The sequence below is a fragment of the Tricharina praecox genome (assembly GCF_024521635.1).
Source record: "Tricharina praecox strain CBS 144465 chromosome Unknown BZA05scaffold_34, whole genome shotgun sequence".
Lineage (NCBI taxonomy): Eukaryota > Fungi > Ascomycota > Pezizomycetes > Pezizales > Pyronemataceae > Tricharina > Tricharina praecox.
Genome location: NW_026250436.1, coordinates 16,247 through 39,567, shown reverse-complemented (window position 1 = coordinate 39,567; position 23,321 = coordinate 16,247). Strand labels below are relative to the sequence as shown.

The 23,321-nt window shown below is 55.3% G+C and overlaps 5 protein-coding genes across 5 annotated transcripts; 4 read left to right on the top strand and 1 right to left on the bottom strand.

The window, feature by feature from the left end:
- Positions 1-254: 254 nt before the first annotated feature.
- BZA05DRAFT_448787 (peptidase family M1-domain-containing protein) lies at positions 255-2,493 on the top strand (the record flags this gene model as incomplete). Its single annotated transcript, XM_051487289.1, has 8 exons — positions 255-563; positions 619-703; positions 784-1,333; positions 1,389-1,398; positions 1,452-1,470; positions 1,531-1,781; positions 1,840-2,411; positions 2,463-2,493. The coding sequence occupies 8 exons, from the start codon at positions 255-257 to the stop codon at positions 2,491-2,493; spliced, it is 1,827 nt and encodes a 608-aa protein (XP_051335439.1).
- A 975-nt stretch (positions 2,494-3,468) lies between these two features.
- On the top strand, positions 3,469-4,284 carry BZA05DRAFT_343883 (uncharacterized protein; the record flags this gene model as incomplete). Its single annotated transcript, XM_051481100.1, has 2 exons — positions 3,469-3,988; positions 4,037-4,284. 2 exons carry the CDS (start codon positions 3,469-3,471, stop codon positions 4,282-4,284), a joined length of 768 nt encoding a protein of 255 aa, XP_051335438.1.
- A 5,939-nt stretch (positions 4,285-10,223) lies between these two features.
- BZA05DRAFT_343911 (uncharacterized protein) lies at positions 10,224-17,319 on the top strand (the record flags this gene model as incomplete). The annotated part of the gene is made up of 12 exons (XM_051481102.1): positions 10,224-10,703; positions 10,764-10,788; positions 10,904-11,309; positions 11,381-11,555; positions 11,604-11,676; positions 11,749-11,806; positions 11,968-12,409; positions 12,464-13,162; positions 13,274-14,775; positions 14,974-15,658; positions 15,712-16,998; positions 17,059-17,319. 12 exons carry the CDS (start codon positions 10,224-10,226, stop codon positions 17,317-17,319), a joined length of 6,093 nt encoding a protein of 2,030 aa, XP_051335437.1.
- Positions 17,320-17,837: 518 nt separating this feature from the next.
- BZA05DRAFT_448784 (uncharacterized protein) lies at positions 17,838-19,315 on the top strand (the record flags this gene model as incomplete). The annotated part of the gene is made up of 2 exons (XM_051487288.1): positions 17,838-18,969; positions 19,038-19,315. 2 exons carry the CDS (start codon positions 17,838-17,840, stop codon positions 19,313-19,315), a joined length of 1,410 nt encoding a protein of 469 aa, XP_051335436.1.
- A 427-nt stretch (positions 19,316-19,742) lies between these two features.
- BZA05DRAFT_431889 (ATP-dependent RNA helicase dbp9) lies at positions 19,743-21,986 on the bottom strand. Its single transcript, XM_051486204.1, has 4 exons — positions 21,703-21,986; positions 21,560-21,636; positions 20,996-21,483; positions 19,743-20,944 (listed from the first exon to the last, which is right to left on the bottom strand). Exons 1-4 carry the CDS (start codon positions 21,905-21,907, stop codon positions 19,843-19,845), a joined length of 1,872 nt encoding a protein of 623 aa, XP_051335435.1. The 5' UTR covers positions 21,908-21,986; the 3' UTR covers positions 19,743-19,842.
- Positions 21,987-23,321: the final 1,335 nt, after the last annotated feature.

Below are 23,321 nucleotides of genomic sequence, written 5' to 3'. Positions count from 1 at the left end.
TGATGAATTCGTTGTCGTTTGCCCTTCGCCGTCAGCCAGTGATCAAATCTCGCTCCGTCCCGATCCCGGGCTCGCTCACTCGACGATTGTCCAGGCCGATCTGCACTAGTCCAGCCACGACCACAGCCACACGAGCAGCCGCCGCTTCCACTAACCAACGCCGACCACGCAATTCCCGCAACGATCCCCGCATCATTGGCACTCTCCAGAGCTGGAACATCGGTCGCTCTTTCTTCTCCACGATTACGACACCAATGGCTCCCATTACCGACCCGAATACGCTGGCCAACCACCATTCCGTGGTCACCGAGTACACCACGATCGATGTAGCTTTGGACTTCAAAGCTTCGTCGGTGTCCGGTGATGCGACGCTGAAGCTCAAGGTGCTGAAGGACGGCGTCGGAGAGGTGGTGCTGGACACTAGCTACCTTGACATCAAGTGTGTGGCGATTGACGGCAAAGAGACGACATGGAAACTCGACGACCGAAAGGAACCATACGGAAGTGCTCTCAGAATAACCTTGACGAACAAGCCAAAGGCTGGAGACTCGATAGATGTCATGGTGCGCACAGCTGATGGGATGAATCCTCTAGTCAACAGATCGCTGATGGCCACAGATTTCGTACAGTACCACCGAGAAATGCACTGCGCTTCAGTGGATGACTCCAGACCAGACCTCCAACAAGAAGCATCCCTACATGTGTACAGCTCCAATTGTTCTCAGATGATGTAGTTAAACTCCGCAGGCATATGTACCTACTTACACCAGGGTGTCAACACAGTCTCACAATGCCAGGCGATCCACGCCCGTTCGCTCTACCCATGTCAGGATACTCCGGCCGTCAAGTCTCCCTTTACGATCTCGATCCGGTCACCTCTCCCCGTAGTCGCCTCCGGACTCTCGACCGGCTCGAAGAAGTTCCAAGCTGGGACACCGGGCACCCTGGTCTACACTTTCCAACAGGATATTCCGATCCCTTCATACCTCTTTGCCGTCGCTTCGGGGGACATCGCGTCCGCATCGATTGGTCCACGATCGATGGTGTACGCAGGACCGGAGGAGCTCCTCAAGTGCAAGACTGAACTTGAGGGCGATACCGAGAAGTTCATCCAGATTGCGGAGAAGTTGGTGTATCCGTATCCGTGGACGACATACAGTGTTCTGATCTTGCCGCCATCATTCCCGTACGGTGGAATGGAGAATCCGAACATCACCTTCGCCACTCCGACGATTATTAGCGGCGATAAATCAAATGTCGATGTCATTGCCCACGAATTGGCGCACAGCTGGAGTGGGAATCTGGTGTCGAACGGATCCTGGGAGCATTTCTGGTAAGATTCCTACCACTAGGTCGACAGGCTGCATGCTGACATTCCCGTGTGTCAGGCTCAATGAGGTAAGACGAACTTTTTGACTATGGATCTCCTGATACAGTGCTGACATCCGCAGGGTTGGACCGTCTACATAGGTAAGTGATCTCAGCTGCCGATTCCTTTTTCTGGTTGGCGCTAAGGTCTCCGAACTCCAGAGCGAAGGATACAGGCTGCCCTCCACGGTCCGCAGTACTTTGACTTTTCGTCTATCATTGGCTGGAAAGCTTTCAGAGAGAGTGTAGAGCTGTTCGGTGCCGATCACGAGTTCACCAAGCTCATCGTCGACCTGAAGGACAAGGACCCGGATGATGCGTTCTCCAGTATTCCGTATGAGAAGGGATTCAACTTCCTGTACTACTTGGATCGCCTGGTTGGACGGGAGAAGTGGGACAAGTTCATTCCGCACGTGGGTGAAAGGACTCTTCAGAGAATCAGATGGCCGACTGACAGGAGAATGAATATAGTACTTCAAGAAGTTCCACCAGAAGTCGCTAACTTCATTCGACTTTAAGGACACACTACTGGAGTACTTCTCATCCGATGCCGAGGCTGCAGCTGCACTGAAGACTGTGGACTGGGAAGAGAAGTTCTATGGTCCCGGCCTGCCTCCCAAGCCGGACTTCGACACCACACTCGTGGATGTGTGCTACCTCCTCGCAGATTGCTGGAAGTCGATAGAGACTACTCAATTCGAGCCCAAGCCATCTGATATTGCAGACTGGGGCTCCGGACAGCTAGTAGTCTTTCTGGAGGCGATCACAGACTTCGAGAAACCACTCACGCCGGCGGTGGTCGAGAAGATGAAGGATGCTTACAAGTTCCTAGACTCGGAGAATGCTGAGATCTTGAGCAGATTCTTGACTGTTGCGCTCAAGGCGAAGGATGAGAAGCTGTACGCTCGCACGGCGGAGGCGTTGGGACAGTGGGGCAGGATGAAGTTTGTCAGGCCACTGTTTAGATTGCTCAATGACTGTGATCGGGAGCTGGCAGTGGCGACGTTCAAGAAGAATGATAACTTCTATCACCCGATTTGCAGGTATGTTTACCCCATGCACCCTGCCCGCGATGGATGCTGACTGTAGTGAAGGGAGGCTGTTCGGAAGGATCTGAAATTGTGATCCGGTTGCGAAATATTCCGACTACGCAGAAAATGCGCATATGGATCGCAAAAATTTGTGTATTTTGTTCATTTACCTTTAGGACTGTACTGTTGTGTTGTAACGTTGTTGTTTCTTGTGTGGCTGCATGGTTGTTGTGGGGACGCCCTTGTTATTGCACTACTGATGTGGTCTAAGTTAAGGTGCGTCTCGGTTGACCTAAACGTCAAACACGAAACCATCAACCCAACAAGGTAGTCCGCTGATCAACATCATCGCACCTCCCCCACCACAATACCCAGCCTGACCCATCACCACCCTCGTTCGTTACCACACCCACTCCGAGACGCCCTCTCTCGCTTCCGTTCCTCCAGTTCCCGAATTGATTCGTGACCCGTACGCGTATCTCATATTCACCTAAAACACACGCGCGGCACAATGGACAACGTCACCGAGCATCCCGCATTCGAGGCTGAGGAGACTCCGGTCGACGGTATGGACGGCCTCGATATGGTCGAATCGATTGCACAAGAGTTGGATCAGGGTCTTGCTGCTGCTGAGGGCAACGACGCCGAGAATGCCGACTCGACTCAACCCCCGACCCAGGAAGCCACCGCTGCGGAGGAACAGGATAGATGGGTTGAGCCGATGGAGGTGGAGAAGAGAATGACGTACATTGAGTGAGTTAGTTGCCTTTTCTTTCGCTGCAATTCAGTTCTGGATGTGTTGTGGGTGGTCGCGGCGTCGGTAGAGCTGGCGTCGGTAGAGCTGGCGTCGGTAGAGCTGGCGTCGGTAGAGCTAGTGTCGTGTAAAACATGTGCTCCGGCTTTGTTGGTTGACTTCACAACCCACACCACGACTACCTCTACCACTACCTTCGCTACCACTACCTTCAAAACCGACGAGTCACGACCCACCACCCCTCAACTTCGATTCTATATGGACACCGCAGATTCCACACAGCCGCCAATCCCCAAAACCCCAAACATGGCTGACATGAATAGCTACCTCAAGTCGCCCGTGATCCATATCATGGTTGGACAGTCGCCACGCGAAACCATACTCTCCGCACACCTTGCGCTCCTCCAGAAGTCACAGTGGTTTGCCGAAGCCTGCTCTAGTTACAGCAATTCTACGCCTCACGACGAACGCATCGTGAAGCTCCCCGACGAGGACCTAGGAGCTGTCGGTTCCTTCCTCGAATACCTGTACGTTGGCGAGTACACACCCCGTTTGCTGCCAGGAGCCTCGGGCAAGGCAGAAGACCAGGTTCTCGAACACACCGACGACTCCCAAGTCGATGAGGCCGGCGACAACCTTCTCAGACACGCCAAGGTGTACACCCTCGCCGAGAAGCTACAGCTTCCGGAACTCAAGCACCTCGCTCACTCGAAGATCCACCGCATAAACTCCACCGCCAAGGGCGAACTACGCTATGCTAAGTTTGTCTACGAGAACACCAGCAAAGACGACGAGACGATCCGCCAGCCCATTGCCAGCTTCTGGGCCCACCGCAGTAAGTTTAACGCACCTACCACAGCCACATCAATCTAACTTTCGACAGGTCACGTTCTCCGCCACGAGGCCGAAGCGGAATTCAAGGCTATGATTCTTGAGTTCCCCCACTTCGCTTTCGACATTCTGTCGATTGTCCTTGACCAGAAGGAGAAGGGCCGGGAGAAGGATAAGGACCACCATTCCAAGAGCGCGAAGGCTACAGCCGGCGGTCCTGCGGACGACGGCGATGGTCCAATCACCGCCACCAAGACCCCCAGGACCAGCAGAAAGAGACTCAGGATGAGCGTAGTGTAGCGCGGAAACATGTATGAGTCTCTGTATGGAACGGGGGCTATAGGATATGCTTTATTTTCTTTTTCCTTCCCCCGTGTCAACAAGACGACTTTTTTATTTCATCTTTTCTGCTTTTCTCCCGTCTGCGTTTCCGGTAGATGTAGGTGGTGTTGGTCGGGTGGTGTCGGTCGGGTCGCGTGGTCGGCGTTTGTTTGTGTGTGTACTACGCTGGATAACCCTGTTAGGTTCAACTGGTTTTACTTTGCGTTTTCGGATTCAATTTTACCTTTTTTTGCTTCTTACATTCATCGTACATGCCCGGAATCTGGCAGGTTGGAGGAGAAGAGATGATAGTGGAGGTCGGATGTGCAGGGGCTCTGCTCATCGGTGATTGACGATCGACGCTCCGTTCGAGTGCGAACTTGTGATTTCTTGATTTTATGCCCTGTCACCGTGATCAACAGCATGGGCACTCTCAGGGTCTAGATGTACGGATCTACGCCGAGCTACGGGGGTATGGATCGGTGGTGGGGCCGTATGTCGAGAGTCGAGACAGCGGAGGGGAGGGGTAGGATCGGTGGATGGATTGCCTTATGGTAGAACCGGCGGGTCCCAAGTTTTGAGATCACGGCACAACATCACGGTTATCGCCAGCTTCTATCGCGGTGCCACCCACAGGCCAGCATCCGCAGCATTACTGCGAATCCGACTTCCACCAACAGTCAAAATCCAACCCTCTACCTACCTAGGCGGCTTTTCAGGGCGCAACGGGAAGACGCAGCATGCAGATCGCAGCCGCCAGGTGCCGCCGTACCAGACCGGTGAAACGGCCATTGACAGCCGTTGACAGCCGTTGAGTCTTGACAGGTGTCAGGCGGGGAAATAGCTAGCTAGCCATGCTGATGTCCATTGCCCAGTTGGGTCTTGACCCGTGGACTCTGGACTCTGCAGGAGGAGGATTACGTCACTTGGGCGTCGCTTGAGCGGCAATCCAGCGGCAATCTGGCCGTTTGGCCACGTGGTTTCTCGCTGCAGAGTTCACACCGCACCGGTGACCGCTCGAGGAAGTAAGTGTGAAGTGTGAAGTGTGGACGTGGATACAGTACGATACAGTACGGCCGGGACGTAGCTTGCGGGCGGAGGTTTGTGGCCGAGTCATGTGTAGAGTACCGGTACTTGTACGGTACCTGTAGGTACGGTGCCATGCGAGTGCTCAGCATACCTACCGTAGACGAAAGACGAGAGATGATCTACCGATACGCCCCGATACCGTTCGTTTCTATATAGATATGGGAGCTGGATCCAACTTCCAATTGCAGGCCCTCTACACACGGTACGGGAACCCACAGCGATAGGTGCCAGTACCGATCCACCGGATAGCGATCCGATCTACCATGCCCGCGGGAGCGAGCAAACGGGCAATTTGAGCAGTACCTACCAGTCTGAAAGCCGATAAAGTCCCCGAACCGCCGCTGGCTGTCGCTCATTCGATCTCGCTCATTCGATCCACTTGGCAACGCCATCTACGGTAGGCAAGGCCTAGCGACCCGCTGCTGCGGGATTCCGTGGCCCAGTGACTTGTCCACGGCCGTACTCACCACGGTAGTCTACGAGTAGTTACAACAACCGTAAGGCTGGCGTGGCGTCGACAGTCGACTCCCGGTTTCAAAGTTCAACGAACGAGCGGGATGGACAAAACGTACGCGGCGTCGGAAGTTCGGAACCCGTGGTGGAGCACCTTTCCGCTGCGGTGCTCCCCACCATCGCCGCTTCCGCAGAGCGGATTTTACCTCCCGGCTCCCGCACACTCGGCCGCCGAGTGACACCCCATGCACCTGCTTAGCCAAGCACTCGCTCGTCGGGAGTCGCAAAGCTGAAACACGCATTCCAATTTGAACATGTCAGAACTCTACGCGGCCGCCCCCCGTCCCCGTCCCCCCCCCCTGCAACTGCGATAGCCTACCACAAGCGGTAAAGCGGGTAAGCCGCAACGCCAACGCCAACCAACGCCAGTCAACCAACGCCATCCAACGACAGCCAACGGAGCACAAACTAACGGAGCCCCAACCGATCCATGCACGATGGATGTGTAGATATGATAGGTACCCAGGTGGGTGTCTATCGATCCGATCCGGTTGCTCCCCGAGGCTTGGGTCCGGCTTGGGTCCGGCGGGGGGTTCGGGATGCCGAGGAACTGACCGCGGCCGACACGGACAGCCTACAGGCGTGCATCGCTCTTGGACTCTGAAGAAGTATTCTGCAGGCTGGTTTCGACTTGAGTACTGTGTGGAATGTAGGTACTTATGCACATGGGAGGTACTCTACGGTATGCACATTGCACGCACGCATGCATGCACGGGGATTGGGGAGGGGGAGATGGGGACGGGGGGGGAGGTGGACGGGAGAGGTGGACGAGAGAAAGGCACGGGCATTTTTTCGGTGCGTGTGCGGTGCGTGTGTGCGTTTGCTTTTTTTTTTCCGACGAAAGAAAAAAGTGAGCAGTGAGCAGTGCGAAGGAGGGGAGGGGGGGATGACGTCAACGCGGGGATGGGAGGGGATGAATGCGATGGGTGGGATGGGAGTGTGGTCCGGTATCCGGAGGCACGATTCTGCTTCGGGAACTGCTAGGGCGGACGGGCTGAGAGGGAGAGAGAGAGAAGGTCGATGCAGATGCCGACGGCAGAGAACTGAGGGTTTCGTACCGTCGATTGGACGGGATACATGGTAGACCCATCACGTGCTCGGGGGTTGTCGGATGCTCTGGGTACGGCATCGTACCGGGGAGTACTTACCTGGTAGAGAGGAGATGCCTCTACATATCGGTAGGCCACAACATTAGAGTTCGGTGCGGTGTGAATCGTCAAGCAGTAATCACCTGCTCGGAAACTATCGTCGGGACCTGCCGACCGCCAGCTCCAACGCGACACGCATCCGATATATATTCCATCGCATTGTTTAAGCGCGGGAGTGGATGACTGCAAAGTGCAAACCTGCCCGTTTCCACTCTCACGGGGAATGTGTGTTTTACGATCCAATCATGGTTGCGGACCACTCTTCCGTCCCCGCCAAAGGAGGGTTGCGAACTTGGGGGGACCACGAGCGCACGGACGGAGAGGCAAGCCTTTACCGCCTGCTGCAGCTAGACTCTAGCTGGACCGAATGCTCCCCTCTAACTACTCTAACCACTCCCGTTCAGACCGCGATAGCCAGCTCTCCTCTACGACGAGCTACATGCGGTAACAAACCAACTCCACACCTCCTACTCTAATTCGCACGTAAGACGCTTTACCAACACGCATAGGTAGCACACGACGATTGGCAACCGCAATCCCCTCTACCACCACCATTACCACCACCACCATTACCACCACCACCATTACCACCACCACCACTACATACCACCACCGCCATCATCATCAGGCACCGGCATCATAACCGTGGCTTGTTCCCCTCGCATTCTTTCACCGCATATCGCTGTTGCCATCCCCGCCCCTCCCCCTCTCCGCATATCCCTTGTCTGTCGGCGGTTTGAGGCTTCCCTTCCCGCCCGCCTTCTGCAACCCGTAACCTCGAACACACGGCCTTCCTCTTACCCTGCTTCGGCACATCAATCCGCTCCGCTTTGTTTGTCTGTTCTGTCCCTCTCTCCGCCCCCCGCCTCCCTCCCCCCAGTCTTGCCAGTCTTCACACTCCGCGCGGCCGCGCATCCCAATCCTACTCGAAGGAGGTATACACCCACACTGCCTACCCAAAGTATCCATCACCACGCGGTCCACTTCACTTCGCCTCCGAAAAGAAAGAAAACCCAAAAAGACAATAACTTCTGTCCCCACAATCCCCACAAAATCCTAATTATCGTTTCATCCTGCCACACACATATCATCGCATCATCACATCATCACATCCACCAAAAGTTTTTCTTCCGCTGCAGGGCCTACATACGAGTCTTCGACTGGAGGAAGGAAAAAAGGAACAGGGGACACACACATACACAACAACCCCCTTGCGCACACATATTCCCGTCCACGTTCGTTCTATTCTTGGGAACTCTCTCACGGACGAGTACGTAGCACTGCTTCTTCTACCCGTGCGGACTGGACTGTCTGTCTGCCCACTTGTTACCACTGCTCCATCCCCTACAACAGAAAAGAAGCCGGGTGGGAGTTTGTATATCCAACAGAAGAAGAAGAAAAAGACGAAGAAGAAGAAGAGTCTCGAACTACCGCAGACTAGACGGAGATACTCTAGCTCCACCGTCACGTGCTACTGACTGGGATTGTTGTGATATCGAGAAGCGGGAATGAGAGCGAGCTCCGAGACACCACACCCCTAACGATCCAAGAAGCAAAACAAGTGGCTTGACTCTTCGATCTATCTACTCTACTCTCTCTCTACCCTGCCCGCTATCTCTCTCTATCGAAATATCTTGTCACCGAATACTTCACTTGCATTCCTACCACCACCACCACCACCCAACACCTCCCTCCCCGTGTAGGTCCCGAAGCGGCTGCCCCCGGCTATCCGCCTTCCACTCGACTGCTCCCTCCCCGTGCCCGCACTATCGCCCAGTTCCCACCCCTAGCAAGCACACCCACCGTGCTCGATACCATACCCCCCCCCACCCTAAACCCCCCAACCCGCCCACCATTCAGTCTTCACCCCCGCAACCAGATCTAGAGAGGCCCGGCAGAAGAGGAAGCACCAGTGCTAGCAGTAGCAGTAGCAGTAGCAGTAGCAGCACCCCAGAGCCCACGGAACGATGCAAAGATAGTGCCCAGGACCATCAACTTCAGCCTTCTCCGAACCGAAGACGACGAAGACGGCGCCAGAACACCCCCCCTCCCACTTCACAATCACTCTCGCTCTTGTCCCCTCCCCCTCCTCCTCAACTCCCACAACCCCCACCCACATCCATACTCCCTTGTCTCTTTCAAGGGACACCCTTCGCAACCACGCATTCGGAGCATCGTCACAAACGGCGGCGTACTGCTGATACACCGCCACCGCCCCCCCATCCTTCAGGTCGCCGAGGACAGATGTCCGCCGGGCCCGTTTCATCGGTCGGTTCCAGCGCCCCCTCGCAACCACAGTCGCAACAGCAACAGCAACAACAACAGCCTTATCCGCCACCACAGGTCTCCTCCCCGCCCATACCATCGCCAAGAACTAGTCGCATCCTGAGTGGTCATCAGTTCTCGTCCGCATCATCGCCGGCCTCCTCCAACGCTACTCCGATACCCGTTCTCGTGAGCGGGTCGGTGAACGCAGCAACATCCCTCGTGGGTCAACTACTGAGCGTGGCCGGGAATGCGGGGTCGGGAGGGGCAACGCCGTATGGAATGATAGTGTCTGCCGGCACCGCCGCGGCGGTCCCTCCACCGCCGGAAGGTCCCACTGAGGACACTGCCCCGCCTGGTGCTGAGGTGGGGAGTATCCAGGTTTTCGGGGAAGAACAATCGGAAGTCCCATCGCAACCGTCACCCGAGTTACGGCGAATGGATAGCACGAGCTCGGTGCCCTTGGCCGAGAAACCGACGGCAATAGATGCCACCACCCCGATGCAACCACTCGAAATCAAGATTCCAGAGGTGACCGGATACACCGATCTAACGCCCGTGTATTCGCTCAATCGCATCCATGTATATCGCGCAAAGTCCTCTACCACCGGGAAAGCGGTCATGCTCAAACTGTGCACCGTCAACCACCTGGACACGCTGGCGCGCCTCCGGTTGGAATGGAAGATGCTCTCGGAGACCCCAACCCCGGGTTCCAAGGTGGCCTTTGCCAACACGCCCACGTCGGAACAGTACAGTACCGGATCCGCCACTAGTAACGGCTCCACTACCAGTACCTTCTCGGCCGCGAAGTTAGCCAGCATGCCGAATGTGGTGCGGCCTTACGCGTGGGACTACCTGCAGGACGGCGGGCTCACACTGATATACTCGGACGAACCCACCAATATGACCGTAAGGGAAGCTTTCCTGCCGGACCGAGATGGCAAACCGCATATTCTGGGTACATCACCAGCTCTTTCTCCCGGAGGAGGCCCCGCAACGCCGGCACCGCCGGCCCCAAAGCCTCGCACGCAGTCTGACCTGATCAAGATCCTAACCGCGTTTTCGTCGGTCGTCGGAGTGCTGGATTGTGCGCACAGAGCTGGGGTCACTCACAACAACATCAACACCTTCTCCGTCATGGTGGCGCGAGCATCGAACAGTACTGGTATCCAGGGGAAACTGGGAGGATGGCATCTGGCGTCGAGGCTGGAGCGTCAAGAGTTGGGTAGGAGTGCCAACGGTGCGATGTTGAGGGGCGAGAATCCTGCGCCGCTGCAGTACATTGCTCCGGAGTGTACCGGAAGGATGAACAGATCAGTAGACTATCGGGCGGACTTTTATTCCCTTGGTGTTGCGCTCTACGAACTTGTCGTAGGATTCTTGGTAGACCCCTAGTCACATGTTTATTTTTATTTATGCCTGCTAACTTTTGGGGTGCCGCAGCCGTTTCGGTCTGCTGAACCGTTAGGTACGTCATCAACGATCCCTGGCCCCCGTCTTGACGTTCTTGATTTTCCCCCAAAAGGCAAAGGCCCCCCCACCTCAAAGATAAGGCTGATGATAGATCCGTTTTCTAAAAAAAGAATTAATACACATGCACATCGCCCAACTTCCAAGACCCCCATCCGAAGTCAATGCTTCGATCCCGACAGCTATCTCTGACGTTGTGATGAAGCTCCTACAGAAGAACGCCGAAGACAGATATCAGACAGCGTCGGGCCTCAAGGCGGATCTCGATCTTATTTGTCAGTTGCTCTCTGAGGGCAAGTCACTGAAAGGGGTCAATATCGGTCAGCTGGATACGACGTCGCAGTTCGTGATTACGGAGAAGCTATACGGGCGGGAAGAGGCAGTTGCGGAACTCCACTCGGCGTACAAAGATTGTGTGAGACATGGCGGATGCGTTTTGGTGACGGTGCAGGGTGGTTCCGGTGTCGGAAAGAGCAGATTGGTGAATGAGATTCAGCGGCCGGTGGTGGAGAATAAAGGGTTCGTTGTGGCTGGTGCTTTCCCCGCTTGGCCGGCCGTGATATGGGACTGAGTAATTGTCTTTGGGGCAGATTCTTCACAACGTCGAAGTTTGAACCGGACCAGAAAGGAATCAGCTTGTTCACCTTAATTCAGACACTGCAGGACTTGATACGCCAGGTGTTGTCGGAGCCACCACAGAGCCTTGCACGATGGCGGACAGAAACGATCAGAGCGTTCGATGGCGACGCGGCGGTACTCATCGACGTGATCCCCGAGCTTAAGTTGCTTCTTGGGCCGGATTTCAAGGTGGAGCCGTTGGCGAGCCTCGGGCCTGTCGAGCGGGAGAGTCGGTTTCGGGATGCTTTTGGGAGGCTGCTCGCCATATGTAAGCTAGGGATTCTCGGGTCATCTGGTGCTGGTTGCGGCCTACTGACGACCTGGTGTGTGTGTGCTACAGTTGGCCGCAAGGGCGTGGTCATGTTCTTGGACGATTTGCAATGGTGTTCGCAAAGCGAGTTCATGCTGATCGCTAACATCGCCGAGGAGGCAAACAGAAAGATGCGCGAGTGGGATGGGTCATCTGTGGATACTCCGACAGGCGAACCCAATTCGGCGGATGGGCCTCCTCGTAACGGCATGAGACAGAGTAATGGCCCATGGGATCGGGGTTGGCAAGCCGTTCCTCTTGTTCATCTATAATCATGCCTACCACTTTCTATCTGGCGGGTATACGCGATAACGCTAACCATGGTGTGTGTGTCCCGGTTCTAGGTATCTTCATATTGGCGGCGTTTAGGGATTCGGAAGTGACGGAGGACCATCCGCTACTGGGAATGCTGCAGTACATTCGTGAGATTTCGGTGAAGGTGGTTGATCTTCGACTCGAACCGCTGAGCCAGGAGTCGGTGCGCCGCATCATTGGGGACACGCTATTCCGGGATCCGTGTTCGAAGCGCGTAAGGGAGGACTCGGAAATGCAGACTCTGGTGGAATTGGTGTACGCAAAGACCCAGGGAAATCCATTCTTTGTTGTTCAGTTATTGAAGAGTTTGCACCGAGGAGGCCATATCGTGTTTGATTTCCGTGAGAACGAGTGGAGATTCGATCTCACGACCCTTGTAGGTTTCGGGTTTCGGCGGTCAAGGTGTGCGGCACTGCTGACGAATCTTCAGGAACCAGACGACCTGCCGCCGACCGTGGTGGATTTGCTGGTCAAACAGATGCTTAAGCTCAGCGATGACACACGGACAGCGATGATGCTGGCGTCTTGCATCGGAACCGAACGGATATCTCTGCGCACGCTGGCTACAGCCGCGGGCAAACGAATTGAGGAGACGGCAAACGACCTCTGGGGTGCTCTGGATGCTGGTCTGATCCTCCCGACGGGAGGAAACTACAAGATTCACCTGGCCCTGGAAGGAGCGAGGCCCGGGAAGCTGGACGGTGGCGGAGCATATCCGGACCCGGACGAGAATGGGCGGAGGCATAACGAATTAGCTGGAATCCCGAATCCGGATGAGGAGGATGCGACGTACAAGTTCCTGCATGACCGGGTTCGTCAGGCAGCTTACAGCCTCATCCCCCCCGGAGAGCAAGCTGGGCTTCATCGCATGGTGGGCATGCGAATGCTGGAGAGAGCGACGGAGGAGGATCTGGATAGTAGCACGGTTTTCGAGGTTGTCAATCAGCTCAACCACTACCTGACACCCTTGGGACCCTCGGAACGGAGAGTGCTTATGGAGCTTAATCTGAAAGCCGGGAAAAGGGCGCTACTGACCCCAGCGTTTGCTACCGCGCTCAGCTACTTTCAGATTGCCAAGCGAGTTCTCGGCGATGCGGAGATGGAGGACGACGCTTGCCGGCATAATCCCGTGAAGCGGCTGTCGTTTGGTTTCAACAATACGGTGTCGTTTGGTCAGAATAACCTTCTGACGCTGAAGCCCCGCCCGGATAACCGCACCCTGGATGAACTTGGCACCGAGATTAACATTTCCCTCATGGAGGCATACTTTGCTGACGTCAAATACGCCGAGTCCATAAAACTGGCCGAGGATATCCTACCGACATGCAGCCAGAGTAAGGACAAGGTCCGGTGCCTCATCAACAAGATGAACTGTCTACTTATTCAGGGCAAACTCAATGAGGCTATCGAAGCAGGATTGACTGGACTTAGTATTCTCTCCCGGGAGGTTCCGCTGGACGATGAGGAGGCGAGGAAGCACGCGCAGATGATGAGACCACGGATCCTCCTAGATGTCAAGCAGATTAGAAATATTGCGAAGATGCACGAGATGAAGGACGAGAATCTGCTCCTGCTTCAGGAGATCATTTCGACGCTGCTACTGCCGATCAACATGAGTCGTCCTTCGCTTCTTCCTGCGGTCTGCTTCACCAGTGTGGCCATCACGTTAGAATACGGTATATCCCTGGCTGGAGCGTACCCCGTGCTGATGACTGGTGTCATTCTGGGATCTGAGGCCACGCAGGATAATCTTGCTCGCAGTCACGCCTACGGACAACTCGCTATAAAACTCATCGAGCACAGTCGTACGCGCCACCCGCTGTCTCCCGCGATCTATCAGGTTTATGCTGGCCACATTGGCGTATTCCACCAGCCCATGAGCGATGTTATACGATGCCTCAAGCAGGCGGTACAGACGGGTTTACAGGTGTTCAACGTCGATTACACTACGTTTGCCATGGTGGAACTGACTTCGTTCGGAATGCTGAGTGGGGAGAACCTAAATACGGTTCATTCTAAGATGTCAGCCGCGAGGCCCAACATCCGACGGTTCAAACAGGAGACGGGAATGTGGTGGCTGAATCTGCCACTCCAGTTTTTGCTCAACCTCAAGGGCACCGGGAATCCGGATCCGTTGTGCTTTGAGGGTGAAGCTCTCGGGAACGCGAAGGATCTGGCGAGACTCACGGGATCTGAGAGTCTTAGCCACATCTACATGTACCACATGTTCCGCTTGATCATTGCTGCGATCTACGGACACTGGGATCTTACCGCTACATTGGCGGTTCAGTACTGCCAGCCGCTGTCTGTCTCCATGACGGGAACGTTTTACGTTGGTCTTACGGCGTTCTACTCTTCCGTTGCGTTTTTGAGTTTACACGATGAACTGTCGGAAGAGCAGCGGGAGATCTTGGACCAGAATATCGTCTGCATCAAGGAATGGGGTATCCGGGCGAAGGCTACGTGGCTGCATAAGAGTGTGCTCTTGGAGGCCGAGGTGATGCGGATATCCGATTGCACGCAGCAGTTGCAGATCCTGGATTGCTACGATCGTGCGATTTCCCTTGCGAACAAGAGCGAGTTCGTCCACGACGCAGCTCTGATCAATGAGCGCTGCGGTAGCTGGTTGCATGACATCTCGAAGAGGCGTGCCGCGCCGTACCTCCAGGAGTCGTATCGCTGCTACAACGCCTGGGGCGCCACGCATAAGGCCAATGAGCTGAGGAAGCAGTTCTCGGAAGAGTTCACGAACCTCAGGGAATCGAGGCCGGCGATTTTTAGGAATCCGAGCGAAAACACTATCCGGGATACGCTCGTTGCGCAGTCGCCGAAGCAGAGTCCGAGGGTTTCGAGGATCACTGTCGAGGCGAAGGATTATGGATTCGAGCCGTACTTACCGCAGGGCCCGTTGTCGTCTGGTGGCGGGACTGGTGGTATGAGAGATATCTTCTCGGCGTCGGATCAGCACGATGATGAGGCGGCGTCGCACTGCTCCTCGATACGGAATAATGATTCGTCCCTGGGGTCGGAACTGGACTTCCGGACGGTGTTGAAAGCGAGTTTGGTCATCTCCGAGGGCATCCATCTCGAGGAGGTTATTGTGAGCCTCATGAAGAGTGTGCTGCAGACGGCCGGTGCGGATTATGGCGTTTTGATCTTGCAAGAGGATGGGCAGATCTTGCAGGAGGATGGGCAGCTCTTCGTCGAGACGGTTGGATTACTCGACGAGGTGAGTATTCTCGAGCACGAACCACTACATAGTCGCCCGGATCTGGTCCCGATTTCGGTCATCAACATCGTTGCCAGCCTGGGAAAGCAGATCCTGCGCAGCGGCGACGACTCGAAGTTCGAGCTGACGTACGGGAGGGATATCTACTTCCGTGGCAAGAACCCGAAGAGTGTGCTCGCCATGCCAATCCAGAATCAGCTCAAGACCATGGGCGTGCTGTACCTGGAAAATAAAGTGCTCGGGTCGGCGTTTACTCGCCAGCGGCAGGAGCTGCTGAATCTGCTCTGCACCCAGGCGGCCGTGACGATCGATAAGGCTAGGCTGTACCGCCAGATGGAACTTGCGAAGAAGGCGGCTGAGGAGGCGACGGAGGAGAAGTCGACTTTCTTGGCGAATGTGAGTTTCTTTCTGAGTGGGTAGTAGTGAGATGTGCTGATTGGGTGGTGTAGATGTCTCATGAGATTAGAACTCCGTTCAACGCCTTGCTGTCGTGCTCGATCTTCCTGATGGATACTGCCCTTACGGACCAGCAGAAGGAGTACGTCGAGACGATTCGAAACTCGGCGGTTCTCACCCTGCAAATCATCGATGGTATTCTGGATATCTCCAAGATCGAGTATGGAGCGATCGACCTGCAGAAGTCCCCATTCTCGCTGCGAGACTGCGTCGAAGGAGCTTTGCTGCTGGTTGCGGAACCGGCGGCCACGAAGGATCTGGAACTGGCGTACCGGAATAAATGCTCCAACATTGAGTTTATTGTCGGCGACATCACCCGCTTCCGGCAGTGCATCATCAATCTCATCGGTAACGCGGTCAAGTTCACCCAGGCCGGATACATCGTCGTCACTTCTCAAGCGCAGCAGCTGCCTAACGACAGTCGGTGGAGGATCAGTGTCTCGGTCAAGGACACGGGTATTGGTATCCCAGAGAGTGCGTTCAGCAGACTTTTCAGGGCATTTTCGCAGGTTGATACCTCGACGAGAAGGACGTATGGTGGAACCGGTCTTGGACTTGCCATCTCGAAGAAACTGGCGCTGATGATGGGCGGCGATATTTGGTTCGAGAGCGAAGAGGGTAAAGGCACCACTTTCCACTTCGCAATCGTCGCCGAAGTCATGCAGAAGGTCTGGCATACGGATCCGAGGCTCGAGGGACGGAAGGCGATCGTTGCCGATGCGCACAAGATCTCGTCGCATATCCTGGCAGATGAACTGGAGGTTGAGGGGTTGAAGGTCACCAGGACCAGCACCTATGAATCAACACTGGAAGCACTGCACAGCAATGGGAAGGGATTCTTCGATGTGGCACTGGTGGACCTGTCGGTCGACAATACCTACAACATCTTTGAGAAGTTCCACACCTTCGATCCCAACATCAAAGTCATCCTCATGTCTCGCTTCGGTGCCACGATTCCTGCGCACGTCCTCGACAACCAGTGCTCGGTATCATTCGTGCGCCCCGCACCGCGGAAGCGCTACGTCTCAGCTGTCCATGACGCGCTGAACCCACAGGCGAAGAAGCTAGAGATGAATACCAAGAAGCCGGAGCTGGAGCTGCTGAAGACGTTGTCGACTAGACACCCACTTAATATTCTCCTCGCCGAGGATAATCCGTTGAATACGAGGGTTGCATTGCAGCATCTGAAGAGGATGGGGTATTCCGCGCAGCATGCCAAGGATGGGATCGAGGTGCTTGAGCTGTGCGAGGCTGCTGCAGCGAAGGATGAGATGTTTGATGTCAGTCCACCCTCTCTCTGTCCAACCACGAGTGTAACTATTCCTGACTGATAACTGTAGGTCATCCTGATGGACATCCAAATGCCGCGCGCAGATGGCATTGAGACGTCCATAGAGCTCGGCCGACGCTACGCTGACCACGAACGGCCCACCATAATCGCACTGACGGCCAACGCCACCGCCAGCGACCGCGAGAAATGTCACGACGCCGGAATGCGAATGCACATCGCCAAGCCGATCCTACCCAACGATCTGGCGACGGCACTCATGAGCGTTACGCCGCTGAACCGGCCACAGCAGCTTGTTACTGTTGCCGCTTGATTTTCTTCTTTCTCACTCGGTCTTTCCAATGAGATTTATTTTTGTTTGTTTTGTGGCTGGGTGGGGGTGTCCCTGCTTTGTGTACCTATGTTGCTGCATCTGCGTGGGAGTTACTTCAGTTATAGTAGTTCGTGTGATTTTGATTTTGTTGTGATCTTGTTTTTGATTTTTTTTTCATTCGATCAGATTCGACTGGATACGGAGGGAGGAGGGAGGTGGCCGTGAGATTTTACAAAGGGGGGTGATGGGATATCTGGACGCGATAAGAGAGAGAGAGGTGGGTATGCTTAGAATTGAGTGAGTCGTGGTGATGAGGGGGAACGAACAGTAACCCATGGTGCCGGGTAAACTTACATTGCACAACTGATTGTATGATGCAATAAAAGGCTAGCCCAATGCCCACTCGCTTGCTCCACCATCCCTGGATCCATCCCACCTCATTTCTCCTACCTTCATTCAACCCCTCCATTCAAATTCACCTTGACCAAACGAAACCAAACCAACAACACAAGCAAGCAATGTCCACCACAAGTCCAATCCCACAACCCGGCCCCGTCGGTCCGCCCGGCGCCTTACCCACCGCCCCCGTCGCCCCAATACCCCCGTCAACAATCCGCATCAAGCGTGCGCGCGAAGACACCCCGGTAACCGCGTTGTACGTCAACCCAACACTCTCGCTCCCCAGCACCTCGTCGTCCAAGCGTCCCAAGCTCTCCACGCCCGGCACTCCCACCAGCGCCACCTCCACCTCCACCGGCACCGCAGGACCATCATATATCTTCCGGCTGGCGCATACATTGCCGTTCCAACCTTCCTCCTCCCCCTCCCCCTTCACCTCCTCGCAAATTCCGGCGGTACTCGACGACACGGGCAAAGCGGTAGACGATGCGGGCAAACCGGGCAGGAAACGCGCGGGAACAGAGGTGGGCGAGGAGGGCGGGCTCCCAGAGGTTAGTGCTGATAAGAGACGGAAGATTGCGCCCGTGCGCAGGTATCAGCTTACTAGGAAGAGGGGGAGGGCACATCCCTACGGTGCTCTTGGGGCGGGGGCCGGGTCGAGGGGGGCGGTTTTTGTTCAACTGAGGGATGAAGAGGGTGCGGGTGGGGGGATGGTGGGGGGGGAGGGGGAGGGGGAAAAGAAAGTGGAGGGGGAGAGGGAGGGGGAAAAGGTGCAGAAGGAGCGCAAGCGCCCGCGAACGCATCCGAAAGAGAAGGAACTTTTCCGCGAGGAGCGGGAGAAGGCTGTAGTCGTTGAGCAACTGGCGGATGGGGACGCGCTCAGCCGGGAGATGGAGAAGCTGATCCTCGAGTACCTCGACCCTTCCACCAACGAGGGGATCCGGAATCTTCCGCCTACGACTACTCCCGCAGTCAAGGATCGGGTCGGCGGCGGTGTTGGCGGCGGGACGTGGGCGGAGAATAAAGATAAAGACGTCAATATGACCGATGACGACGAGGACGAGGACGGGTTCGTCTACGACGTGTATATCCGTGAGGAGGTACCTGCGGGCACAGTGGCTATGGAGACCACCGAGGACTATGGAGTCATCGTGTTCGCCGAGAGCGAGGATGAGGCGTGGTGGTACGAGGGCGCCGAGGAGGAGGATAATCTGAGCGACGTGTACGGGTCCGACGACGAGGACTCTAATGGTAAGCCCATCCATGCATCGTCCACACCACCCCACAATCCTTACACGCAGCTAACCCCCCACCTACAGCGGAGGACTTCCACACCAACGACTACCCGGACGAGCCCGCGGGCGGCGAAGACGAGGAGGATGAGTACGGCGGCGGGCACAACGACGACGAAGGCAGCGACGAGGACGAGGATGACTACGACGACAGCGAGAATGAAAACGGCGGTGTGGCGAGTAAGTGGCGCCCCTGGCGTTCAAGGACCGCACCTGGCGACGAGGAGTATGATTTCGACGATAGCGAGGAGGATGAGGAGCCTACGCTAAGGAAGCTGGTTAGGGGCGCTTGGAGCTTGGATTAGCTAGGTGCTGGGGGATAGATTGGCAGAGAGTGTGTGTGTGTGTGGGTTTGCGTTTTAATTGCACAGCGGGCGGGCGGGTTTGGTTTTTTTTGTTTATAATGTACTCGTTGATTGAAAGCGACATAAATATCTGGTTCATGGCAATGCACACACTCCGTTTCTGTATCCACTGTCCAATCCAACTTTCGAACCGGTCTGATGTGGCTTCAATTGCCCTTCGCTCTGATCTTTACAGTGGGCTTGGAAATTATCATTAAGGTGCTGGTTGACAAGTAGCGAGTGATCAGTCAAGATAGGCACCACTTTGTGCGTCATTTTGGGACGGTGCTTGCCATTATTACTGAGATCTTCGCTTCTCAAGAGGGCATCTTCCATTAAATTCACGGATCGAACTTCCTAGTGGCAAGTGATCACTGCACAACAGAACGTTTTATTATGATCGCCTACTTTGCCCGCAACACCGTAACAATGTCAATACTCCTCATGTGCTATAGATACAACTGCTTGTGCGGATTACCATTTTCCATTTACTTCTTACCCTTTCCTCCTTTGAACATCTTCAACGGATCCCTGCCCTTCCCTCTCGTCGCCGCATTCTTCCGCACCCTCTTATTCCTCTCTCTCGCCTTCCTGATCCTATTCTCGCCGCTCTTTTTCAGGCCCACACCGCTGATATCCGGGCCGGACGTTAACGCCGCAGTTCCGTCCTTCGGCAGCAGATATTCCGGCACGTGTTTCAGATGCGGCTGGATGCGTGCCGCGCGCAGCTCTCCGTCGTGTCGCAAATGCTTCAGGTCCTCGGGGTTCTCCTCGAAATGGCGCTTCAGCTTCTCACTCGCCAGCAGCTCCTGTCGCAGCTCGCGGGTCCGCGCCTCGCGGATGGCGGTCCGTGTTACCGCACGCAGCGCGTCGTCCATGCGGTACCGGAAGCTCTGCACTTGCTCCATGTCGAAGATGTACGGCTTCACCTGCTTGCCCTTCTTTGCCTGCTGGGCGGTGATCTTTGCGAGCAGCTTTTCGTCGTTCGCCGTGGTGGGGATGGTCGTCGGCTTGTGTTTTCCGTGCAGCTTCTCGGGCACCACGAAGGTCATGGCCATGCCGGTTTTTCCGGCGCGCGCGGTCCGGCCTATCCGGTGGGTGTACGATTTTGCGGAGGTGGGGAGGTCGAAGTTGAGGACGCACGCGACGTTTTGGAAGTCGATGCCGCGCGACACGCCGTATTCTTTGTCAAGGCGCGGCTTCTTGCGCTTCTTCTTCTTTTGTGTTGTGGCTTCGGCGACTGCTGCTTCTGCGTCTGCGTCTGCGTCGGGCATCTCGACGTCGGCCGGGGTAGAGTTCTTCTTCTTCTTCTTCTCCGGCAACTCGTCCTCCTCGTCGCCTACTACTTCGTTCTCGTCCGTCGCGATGATGATGTCGTACACGCCCTTGTTGAACTCCTCGACGATGTGCAGGCGGGAGTTGACGGGGAGCTCGGAGTTGAGCACGCAAGATCGGATGCCGAATTGCTCAAGGAAGAGTTTGAGACGGTAGCAGCGGTCGATCTCGCCCACAAAGACAATGCATTTGCCCTTTATTAGTTTAAGCTTGAAAATTACGTAAATGAGCAGGAATTTCTCGTCCTCGGCACACCTATTCGTGGTCAGTGATGGGGTATAAGGCACATTGGAGGTGGAGACCCACTTCACAACGTATTGGCTAACGCCTTCACCCTCTACGTCCTCCTCGTCCTCATGCAGTCGCAGAATCACTGGACTCCGGCAAAACAAGGATTTCAGCGTCTCGACTTCCTTCGTCAAGGTGGCACTCATCAAGAATGTCTGCAGTCCTTTCGGCAGCGCTTTCGCGATCGCCTGCAGGTCATCATCATAACCGTATGACAGCACCAGATCCGCCTCATCAATGACCATCTGCGAAACATTGGCGACCAGAGCTTGGCCGGAGAGGTTGATGTGTAACAGCGCTCTTGAGGGTGTGGAGATGACAATATCGGGGTTCTCGGCGAGCAGCGATCTCTGCACCTGTTCCGACACGTTCTGCGCAATGTTGACGGCGCGGACCGCCTTTCCGCAGAACTGCGCAAGCTTCTCGGTCATCTTGAGGACCTGCTCCGCCAGCTCTTTCGTGGGCACGAGGATGAATGCGCGCGTCGCCTTTTCGTTTGGTGATTCCTGCAGCCACAATTCCCCACGTTTAGTCACCCACCACTCACCGCCCCTCCCGCAAGCACACAGGACTCGATCTCACCTCTTTCGTTTTTAATATGCTGTGCAGAATCGGCAGCAGGTACGCCGCCGTCTTTCCCGAGCCAGTCTTCGCCCTCGCTATACCACCCATCGATCAGCACCGCGCGCCAGCACTCCTCCCCACCATCCGTACAGAAGCCATACCGAGAATATCCTTCCCCTCCAGCGCCAACGGAATCGCCTTCGCCTGCACTAACGTAGGATTCGCGAACCCAAGGGTCGCAACACCCTGCAGCAGCCGAGCATCAAGACCGAGGGATGCGAATGTAGTCTCTGCATCCTCCACCGCCGTTGCCGTCACCAGTGCCGCCGCTGTAGGCGTATCGTCGGAAATCTGTTTTCGCTTCATGGCGTTTCGTGTGTGTTCGTGTGGGGTGGACGTGGATTTTGGGTTGAAGCGTTTCAAAAGTTTTTTTTGCTGTGAAGATGCAGGTTAGCGTGGCAGGGTAAAGGTGTCACGCTAATTATCGGGAAGTTCCGTACCATGGCGTGTCACTCGATGTCGCGTTTGAAGATTGCCGCGTTTGAAGATTGCCGCGTGTAAATTTACACGGCGCGCTGGCGGACCTGCGAGTGACAGAGTTGATGGAGGTGTGAGGAAGAAGGCCGAAATCATTGCGCACAGTGAGCTCCCCTTGGTGGACTTCATTACTACTAGTGAAGCTCGTTCGTGCTTAGGAGGCGCGCGTGGAACCAGGACGCCACACCAAGCCATTCATTTGAACTGTGGACAGGAACGGAAAAAAGGTACGCTGCAATAGTCTAGAGTAAAATAGGCAGGCTAAATGCGCGTATGACAAGCAAGCGTGTGATTCGCGCTTGCCACCACCCAGCTACCTAGGTCACAATGTGATGGAACGTAGGATACGTTATGTACAGTACTTGGAATACCGGTAACATACGAAAGAATACAGAGACGAAAAAATAAGGCAATGGAAACGGAATGCTTGGTGGTGCTACCCACAGTTTTTTAGGCTTGCACAGTCGCCACGGCAGTGGACCAGCCAAAACCGTTGCGGTAAGAGGTCCGGCGGTACACACACCTCCGACAACCACACCAACCTTCCAAAAATGCCAAGACTATGCGTTGGCACACCAAATGCCCCGCTCACTTTGGCTTCAGGATTCATGTGGCGTGTGTGTCCACTCTTTCCGACCGCGGATTGAGTGCCCCGACCGACGAATTTGACGACGATGAGTATGAAGCGATAGAGATCAATCGAGCCTCGGTCCCTGGCCGGAGAACTGCACCACCACGGGTGCTACGTCCGAACCTCTAAAGAAGTCTCACCATCGCTTCCCCGCACATCATCATCCATTTTATCACTCTAGGAGAGCCTGTTTAGCAGGCGATACGGCCACGGCGGGGAGGAGAGTGAACTCCAGGCGGAGAGCTCAGGGCTTGGCCCAGGACAACGTCGACCATGACAACCGGCATTTTGCCAGTCCCGCCTTCGATCCAAATATCTTCGCTGCTATTCATCGGGCCCCGGCCTTGACAGCTACGCAAACCCCGAGACGACGATTCCTTTCGAGCACCGTGCCGTGTGCGCTAGACTGGTTATGTTGAGGGTAGTACCGAGTGGAGGTATCTTTTGGAGAAGAGGAGGGCTACGAAGCGCCGCTACAGCGCAAAACCGACAACCCGAGCCTCTTCGGAGGCTCACTTTCAGAATATTGCGAGACGAAGGGATTTGGCTTGTCGTTTCTGTATGGATTTGGTGGTGGAATTTCTTTGTCGAAATGTTGTATTGTAGATATCT

Bases quoted from the DNA above. Each gene is read 5' to 3' on its own strand.
- BZA05DRAFT_431889 (XM_051486204.1), bottom strand. From the start codon at position 21,907: ATGAAGCGAAAACAGATTTCCGACGATACGCCTACAGCGGCGGCACTG. The intron at 21,484-21,559 runs GTGAGATCGAGT...TTGTGGCTGCAG, and splicing joins GCATATTAAAAACGAAAGAG to GAATCACCAAACGAAAAGGC. The intron at 20,945-20,995 runs GTGGGTCTCCAC...GACCACGAATAG, and splicing joins GTTAGCCAATACGTTGTGAA to GTGTGCCGAGGACGAGAAAT.